Source organism: Pterocles gutturalis, unplaced genomic scaffold, assembly GCF_000699245.1.
Source record: "Pterocles gutturalis isolate BGI_N339 unplaced genomic scaffold, ASM69924v1 scaffold17826, whole genome shotgun sequence".
NCBI lineage: Eukaryota > Metazoa > Chordata > Aves > Pterocliformes > Pteroclidae > Pterocles > Pterocles gutturalis.
The window spans coordinates 31,453-40,598 of NW_010105844.1; the positions used below are offsets into that span (position 1 = coordinate 31,453).

At 35.6% G+C, this 9,146-nt stretch overlaps 1 protein-coding gene across 1 annotated transcript in view; it reads right to left on the bottom strand.

Moving 5' to 3' along the window:
- Positions 1 to 8,719, bottom strand: part of NR5A2 (nuclear receptor subfamily 5, group A, member 2) — a gene marked incomplete at its 3' end in the record, with an annotated part of 38,274 nt that extends 29,555 nt beyond the window's left edge. Inside the window, exons 1-3 of the mRNA XM_010087556.1 lie at positions 8,597 to 8,719; positions 7,153 to 7,294; positions 3,793 to 4,439 (exon numbers count right to left, since the gene is read on the bottom strand). Of these exons, the coding sequence (XP_010085858.1) occupies positions 3,793 to 4,439; positions 7,153 to 7,294; positions 8,597 to 8,701 (894 nt within the window). The remainder of the gene's footprint in view (positions 1 to 3,792; positions 4,440 to 7,152; positions 7,295 to 8,596) is intronic.
- Between the last annotated feature and the right edge of the window lie 427 nt (positions 8,720 to 9,146).

Consider the following 9,146-nt stretch of genomic DNA (forward strand, 5'->3'; position numbering starts at 1 on the left):
GTTTTCTTAGCTGAGGATAAGATGGATATATCTTACTTTTATATTTACTGAGCTCTCAACAACTCCAGAATAGCAAACAAAGGCTTTCTTTACTATTACTATTAGTATCGTCATGAGTCTACTGGGAGTTTATCCCTGTATTCTTATTTCATCTGTGTATAAAGTACTATACAGAAACATTTCTCACTAGGAATAAGTAAATAAACCTCTGAATTTATGATGTAATTACTAATTACAAAGTATTCTGAATTCACACGACAGGTAGCTTTGAGATTTTATCAGGTGTTAAATTCAAAGTCACTACAATGCAACTGGCTGCCTGGGATCTTTCTCTGATGTTATTTCTAATCCCGACTAGTCTGCTTCATTAATATTTCCATTAATTTCTGATATCTGACATGAAGATGGGAGGATTTGCTCCCTAGCAAGTATGAGTGTTAAATTACATCCTTAAATTCATACACAGGTCAAAATTCTGTAAAAAGCAATGCATGCCGTAGGTAGTTGCACCCTGTCAATATTTTTACCTTTTACATGCTTACAATGCATAACACATTCCAAAAGAGGTGTTCACTATTAGTAGGGCAACAAGTAAGAAGATTGTGATAAGCATAAACTGATAGATGCTTCGTGAAATAAAGTTTTAAAACATTTGCTATCACTCGAAATATCTTTTTAAAAAAATCATTTTTTCAGCCAAACAGGAAGAAAAATTGAAAAATTAAAATCTGTAGTTCATTGGTGGTTTTTGTTCTCTCTAGGGTAAATGTGGCCTCAACCACTGGACTGGGACAGCATTTTTTTTATCATGTTCTCTTCTGTTTCATTCCCTCCTCAACTCTGCTAGCTACAAATCTCTAGGTGTAGCAGAAAGGAAAATGTTTGCCCTTTTATATGAATTGAAGAGAAAAATGTGGAAGACTAAATTTACAATGAAGTGAAAGGATACAGTAAAGAACTGCAAACATGCTCTTTAGTAACTTGCAGCCAGTTGTGCAAGCCGTCACTTCTCACGACAAAATCATGATGAATTTCATACAAACCACATTTGTACTTTTTTACTGTTTAATTATTTGAGTCAAATAAAATTTTAGTCCTGGAGATCTGCTAATGCACCTATCTTATCTGAAAGACATCTCAAGATTCAGTTGTTAAGTTTAGGCAAGTATAAATAGTAGAAAAAATATCTTCTTATGCAAATACATCGTTCTCAGCTCTGTATAGGTAGGGAACAAAGTTAGCTGTTCTGAAAATCTAGTTGCACCTTTATTACAATTGCCTTTTCCTTTCCTTCTGCATTTTAAATCTCTGTCATATCCTTGGTTTTTTTTTTTTTTTCCTTCCCCCACAGGTATTCATGTTCTGTGGAGCAATCTGAAATAGTCACTTTTGCTACTTTGATCAAAAGCAGCTGAAACCATGGATGGATAGAAGAGAGCTGTGTTCAGGAAAGGTTTGGAAACCATTTATTTAATTCTGATCCTCTTTTCTCAGCTGCAAAGAGAGATGGTGTTATCTGGTGCTGTTAACAAAGTAGAGTCTCATCTAGTTTGAGCATCTTACTTTTTGGAAGTTGAGAAGCTTAAAGTTCTTAGAATTATGTGTAATCTAGTCCCTAAATTTAGGATGTGGGTGGATTTCCACGTGTGTTTCAACTGTTCTGGAATGCTGTGCAGTTTAGTTGATCTTGTCCAATTTAAAAAAAAAAATTATCTGGACATGCCAGAAGGTGTGAGACTGTCTGAACTCTACTAAGATGAAACCAACGCTTTCTGAAAATATGTGAAAGTCAGTTCACTAGACAAAGGCTAAATGGAGTGAATTTCTAGAATACATGTATTTCCAGAAGTCTGTATGTATGTGGTGGTGTATGTATACATCCAGAGCCAGCAGTAGTTTGTCAGCATTTGCATTAAACAAATTTCTGCATCTTTTGTGTCCATACTAGTAAACATGCTGGCTGATGAAGATTATCCAGGCTGAGGCTGGAGGTGAAAACCATCTCTAAAACTATTCCCAGTATAGCATGTTGAATGCTTATAAAATCTGCCTATAGATTAAGCCATGGAACCATAAAAAGTACATGTTGCTTGAATATCTTTCCATAATAACTTTAATCATAACTGGAATTTTAAGGCAGATGATAACTTAAAAATTCTTACACTGAAGAGTATCTAGTTCTCCAAGTCTCAGTGATTTTTGACATGGCTACTCCAGACTAAAGCACTGCCCAGTATATGGGTAGAAAGATCTGGTCCCTGATATTTAGTCTACTGGAAATGTAACATGTTTGCAATTTTAATTTTTAAAATATTTAAAATGGGTAGCATGGGTTATAGCTTACTATAAAATTGTAAACAACTTCACAAAGATGCGACAGTCTTTTCCTCTCTTTAATCTATTTTCTTTTTCCCCTCTGAGTAAACTCTCTCCCTTTTCTCTTTATATACACTGAGGTTTTTAATGGTTCCTGCAATCATTCTCTTAAAAAAATGGAGAGAAGCTGGAGTTGTGTATGCAGCTTGCTTTTCTTGTCATCAGGCTTTATTTCATGTGTCTGCAACATGATGGTTATGACAAAAATACTATTGTGGCAAGCATCCTGACTGCAGCTTTTTAATGGGATCTCCCTTTTGTGCTCCTGATTCAAGTAGGTTCAATTCTCGGTGGACTTCTACAGTAACTGTTGGATTTGGATATTGTATCATTTTCCCCTAGCTTGACAGTAGGCAGCAAGGAATTATGGATGCTTGTAAAACTTTACAGATTTCATCAGCAATTAGTTGTAGCGAAAACATCTCTGTGTACCAGACAGAGATTCAGTAACTAGCAATATAATCGGGAAATTCAGATGTGATTTGAGCTTGTCATCTTGAGGTTTTTCAGAGACAGAGGATCTCTTATTTATTCCAGAGATAATTTCTGTATCAAGAGAGTGGTTAAAAACTGTAGTTTATCTCTATTGTCTGATCCCAAATTTCTGGCTTAAAAATTCAGACCTGACCGCAACAGACCACAAAATTGCCTTAACAAAAAGTCCGAGAAATGTAAATGGGGGAGTTTCTGGTCACCAGAGAGCTGTGCACAAGAGTTTATCGGATGCTCCAACAAAATTAAGAGCCTAAAGGTCATTGTAGCCAGCCTAGATGAAAGGAAACTCCCATGTCTCACTGGTGATGAGAACCAAAAGGAGTCCTTAAGGTATCTTCTTCCTCCTAGCTTTCTGTTCTGTGTATACCCTGCTTAGGATTCAGCCTTCGTGGTTAACCACAGACATAAGAATGGACAAGATAATACCCCAGTGAGAAACTGAATATTCCAAATATGTACTTATATAAGGAGTGTACAGAGATGGACAGAAATGGCGTTCCCACATACGTTAAATGAGGCAATAAAATAATTATATAAATGAACATAGTATGGTGTAACAAGCGTGCTTAGAACTCTGAATACAAGCCAGACAGTAAGCAATACTGACAGGGAAGGAGTAAAAATTATGCAAGGCCCTATGGAGGTTAATAACACTTGTGTTAAATAGTAAAGTACAGAAGAGCTGAACTGAAACTTGAATCCCTTTGCTACATCTAATTACAGGCTCAGTTGGAAGAAAACTGCAAGTTTCTCCTCATAATAGTCTGCCTACTTCAAGCCAAATTAATTAAGAACGAGATACTTGGGGGGGAAAAAAAAAAAGAAAGAGAAACCATACTTTCTTGCTTGAAGGACAACATTGTAACAAATGGTATTTTTTTTCCTGATTGAACAATAATATGATGTAAGATGGTTACCTACCTTAAGTTCTCTAAAAAAGATGCTACTCCTAGCCCACTCAACAATGGAGAAGAGGGTTTGGTCAGCCATTTTACACATAAGCCCAAAGGTGTTGAGCTTCTCATGCTTGCTTCTGTTGGCTTGCTCTTGCTGCAGGTATGCCATGATCTTAGCTTGGACTTGCGGCTCATCTGGCTCACATTTCAGGAGTTCCAATATCAGGTGTGGAATACTTGCTGGTGAGCTTGTTTGATAACTATCCATGTATGAGTAGCCCATTATTGACTCTGGTGAACTAGTGTAAGGGTCAGGATACTCGGACTTGATAGCACGGCTTGGAAAATGGCCGTAGGTTTGGTAACCTTGCAAACTGCCGTGGGGTGGCATTGTCATACTAATCGGAGAGGTTACAAAGGGGCTTCTGTCATAGTCTGTAGGAGGCAAGGCAGTATGGTTCAGAGGTAGGCCTTTGGAGGCAGAATGGATGTTCTGGATTGCAGAGGATATCGTCAGGTCAGTCGGCATTGCTTGGATCACCTGAGTCATGGCTTCCAGTTTAAGTCCATTTGCTCGGATAAGAGCTTTTTTTTGCTGCTTCAATGCTCTGTCTCGCTTGTACATTGGTCCAAACTTGTTTCGACCGCCACGCATTCGGTCAGCTCGCACAGCTGTCAGGGGAAGAGGAAGAAGTAAATCATAAATAAAACTCTGAATCAACATTCTTTAATGAAATATACATTAAGACAGAGCAGAGATGTAAAAATAGAACTCCTTTCTTTTTTTCCAAATTCAAAGTAGCACTTTATACCTAAAGAAAAATATTTATTTTTACTTAGCAAATGTAATTTTTTTCTGGTAATTTAAATATCACGTGCATCTATTATTAATATAGAAGGACTTGTCTTTGCATTGATTAGGACACAGGGACAAACACAATGGCTGGCTACAGGAATTTCACACCTGCTGTGGGATCATGTGGAGATCTCAATGTATATTTGGTTTTATGTCAAGCCACTATGTCATTAAGAAACAAGGGCTGATGTGCAGAATTTGTCTGAGATTATCCAGCAGACTACATTGTCTCGTTACAATAATTTCATTACTGCCTTCCACCACAGCAAACCATCTGAAACGTAAATTGGGAAATGTTCAGTAGTCACAAAGGGGAATACCTTTTCCTTAGCAAAAAGGAAATATTTCCCTTTGATTATTCTGTTCAGGTTGGTGTAAAACTTTGAGATTTCTAGTTAGCTGAACAGCTCTACAAAAATGTTTAGCTGCAGCTGGAATGTGCAGAGAGAAAGCTGTCAGCTTGCTGCCTTTCACACAGAAGGTAGAAGTGAAACAGAAACTATTGACACTGTTATGGCTTAGAATATCTCTGGAATTAGAAATAATTAAACCAAATCCACCTCAACAGCTGCCATGGGAGTCCTACCGGTGGTCTCTGTCACAGCAGTGTCTGTCACCATGGTATATATGGGATGGACTAGCGAGGAGCTCTAGCCAAGCCCACCTTGCCCAACGGCGATTAGATTGAAAGAGGAACCTTTGACAGCTTGGTGACATGTTGAGACTGCTGAGATTGCTGGAGGTTAAGTTCTTGAGCTTTTTATCTTAGGGATTACTAGAACATTAAAAATTTATTATGAATGCTAGGTACGCATAATACTGTACATTATCATAAGGACTTTAACGGTTAATGATTTTTTTGGTCCATGGTAATTTATGAACTAGACTTTATATATATCACTATCAGGGAAATATAAATGTCACAAGTATTTACAATTTGGGAAGCATGTGTTCTTCCAATTTTTCGAACAAAGGAAAAGAAGTTGTATAGATGCGTGGATAACGAAGCTAAATTCCATTTTCTAGAGTATCTCTAAAACTACAGGCACTTTGCTTAAATTTGTAGTGGAAATGCTGCTGCTAATATTGCTGTTGAATGTTGATTTTGAGCAAAATGCAGCAAATTAAAATAATTAAAGCACCATGCTGGTAAATTTAATTAACTTGAAATCTGAATACATAGTATCCTTGCAGGTATTCTACAATTAAAAACTGTGAGCCAAATTGGTCTGGCAAATGCTTTTGCGTAACTCCTAGAGAAATCAAGGCGAACTGCATGTAATCACAGAAGACAAAATTTGGTCCTGTATCATTGTCAGCAATTGTGAGGAGTTAAAAGTAGGAGTAGATAAATGTATTTCATCCTTATTCTCAACAGCAACAACGAGAAAAGGATTCCAAATGTCCTGTTATTTTGCTATTTGAATTTGGAAGAATATGCAGTGATTGAGAATGTTTAGTGCAGTGGGTCACTGCTAGCTCAGTCTGGTGGGCAAATAGAATAGTACTGAATCCATCAAACTGCAGGAGGCTGATTTTTCTGTTTATCTTCAGTTATATCAACAAATTTCCTTTGCCAGGCTCAGGTGATTGAATCTTATCGGTTTTGTTTCCCTTAATGGTTTATGTTTCCCTCCTTGGCCTGATTTTTCCTGGTTAAGTGTCAAGGGTGAATGCCATTTCAGTACAATTGTAAGAATAAGGAATTTAGGAGCGTGTCCTCGGTCAAACAGAAATGTCATTTGCTGTGAAATCTGAATTTTAATATTTGATATATCAAAGTTAGAATGAACTGTGTGTGATTCTCAAATTCAAGTCGATGATAATTTTGCATTCAGTTATCTCAGAGGGTATTGTACACTTTTCATTGTTCTCCGTACATCAGAAAGTGAAATGAAGTCAAAAAGTATACTTCAAAATGCCTTATTCTCTTTTATCTGTAATAGCATCTCAGGTGTAGCATCACAAAAATATAGGACACAGCTTTAGAGATTATTTGGTTCCTTAATCCCAAAGGCAAATTGGTGTGAGGAAAATCCCTTATTTTGTCTGTTTCTCTGCTTTCTGCCTTATTGTCAGAAGAATATATTATCTATAAAAAACAACCCTAGATAAAATATAAATAAAATCAGATCACTCTCCATAGCAATGACTAATTTTTTTCTAATCTGGACACTTCTTCCATATTTCATGTTTAATCTAAATTAAGTCTTTTTAAAAAGTTGCAAAGCTATTCTATATCGATCCATTCATTCACAAGCTCTAACATACGGAAATATCAAATACTCATATGAAAAAAAATGGACTGTAAATCACTACTTGCTAGTGATTTACCATTTATGCATTGGATTTTTTTATTTAAAAACAATGCAATTGAGCACACTAAGTTGTCTTTTATTAGAATTTCAAAACCACAATAAATATGTAACATTTTTTAAATAAAATAGCATATAGTAACATATGTAATCTTATAATTTTCAAAATACATCTACAAATAGTTGACAATATCAGCAAGACTATAGCTCTTACCTTCCAATTTCATTCCAACACTTAGACATTTTTGAAATCGACAGTAAGGGCATCGTTTTCTCTGTGTTTTGTCAATCTGGCAATTCTGATTTTCTATACATGTGTACCTTTTGTTATTCTGGACTGTTCGCTTAAAGAATCCCTGTATGACAGATACAAAAGTTAGCCTGTTTTGCTTGAATAGTGTGTTTCAGCTTTCTATTTTACGGAAATTATTGTAACAGATTTTTCAGACACTACTCAAGCACTTCCGAAGTTACACAGTTTATTTTAAATTACGGTGAGATGTACCCAGGAGAAAACCACCAGACTCCAGAGGAGTTTTTCTTGTGTTAGTGCTATGTTTACAGGCTTATGTCAAAGCTTGGTAAGACTGGCTATAGTCTCCTGCGCCGCTAACAGTGGTAGCAGAAATAGAGAGGCTGACCAGTTCCTTTTATATTCTTTAATCATTGCAAAATTATCAGTCTTCCTTTTAAAGTAGTTTCACATTAAGTAAGTCGGGACACTGTTGCAAAGATAACAGCAATACAGAGTACCTCTGGCTACTGTACATCTCAGTGGTGCATGCTAGAGACATAACAAGTGCTTGTTGTTTATTTTTAATTTATTATTTCTTAATGAAAATATCATGTGCTAAGTTAATTTTTCCACGCAATTATATATTTTAAATTGCATTGTTGTGGCAAAGGAGTTTCTTTTACAGTGCATTACTTAAATAACCTTAAGGGACTTGAAAAAAAAACCTTTACATGACAAATTTGACATGTCATAAATTCATAAGCATTTAAAATCTTTAGTATAATAGAACCATGCAAATACATTTATCTTCCAATAGGATAAGTTGCATTTACAAATATTTTATTCTCAAAATTAATGAATTATCTAAAAAAATCATAAGTTAGTTACTTGACTTTATGTGTCAAGTGAGCTCTGCCAGTTACGGTTTGGATTTTAAAAAAGTGCATGGTCATTATAGTCACAGAAATCTACATTGTAACACTGAGGGATGAAAAAAATCTTAAGCAGCATTACACTTGGCAAAGCTGATCTGTATTGAGGATACTTTTCCTACTTTATCCTTCAGGAACATAAATATTCTGAATGTATATAAATCAACTAAAATCAATATTTTGGACAGTTAGGAATTAAAATTGCTCTAGAACTACATCACCTCACAACAGCAAAATACTTATAAGCAACGATAAAACTGTAATGCAAAACAGTCCAAGTTGTTCCCAGGTCTGCAGATGAGATCTCTCCAAGAGACTTCTAAATCCTAAAGCTTTTTGCTGGTTAATTTTTTACTTGACTGTAACAAGAATAATATCAGAAAGAAGCTAAATTATCACACATCTGGTTTCTTTAATTATATTTTTTTTCTGTTTATATTTGAAACTTTTTTTGCTCTACTTGTGTTTGTATGAAGTAATTAGTACAGAACCTTGCAGCTTTCACAGGTGAGAAGTCCATAATGATACCCAGACACTTTATCTCCACAGACTGGACACAGTTCCTCAAGGTCTTCATCGTAAGAGTAATTCACCATTTTAAACTGAGACACTGGTGAAAGGAGAAATAGCACATTCAATTAGAATTTACCTTAACTTGAAATTTCTGCAACTGTTCTCACCTAGAGAGAAAGCTCACTTAAACACACATACCACTGCAAACTGGGGGAAAAAAGTTTTATTTTTAAAAACCCAGCTTGCATTGAGACATGCAACTTTTCATAAACAGCAAATCTGCATTATACTTAGCAAGTGGAACAAAACCCATCAGCTCCTCAGTTTTCTGTTCTAAATATTTGTATTTACAGAGTGCCTTTAACCTAGTCCTTAGTTTAGGGAATCACAAACTAAATGAATTCATTTAAATTCGACAATTATCACGGGCAAGCTTTAAAAAAAAAAGCAAAACGAAAAGATTGTGTCACTTGTGTATTTAAAGTAGTTCAGTTCGTTTCCTTTAAAGTTTTCTTTCAACATCAGCCT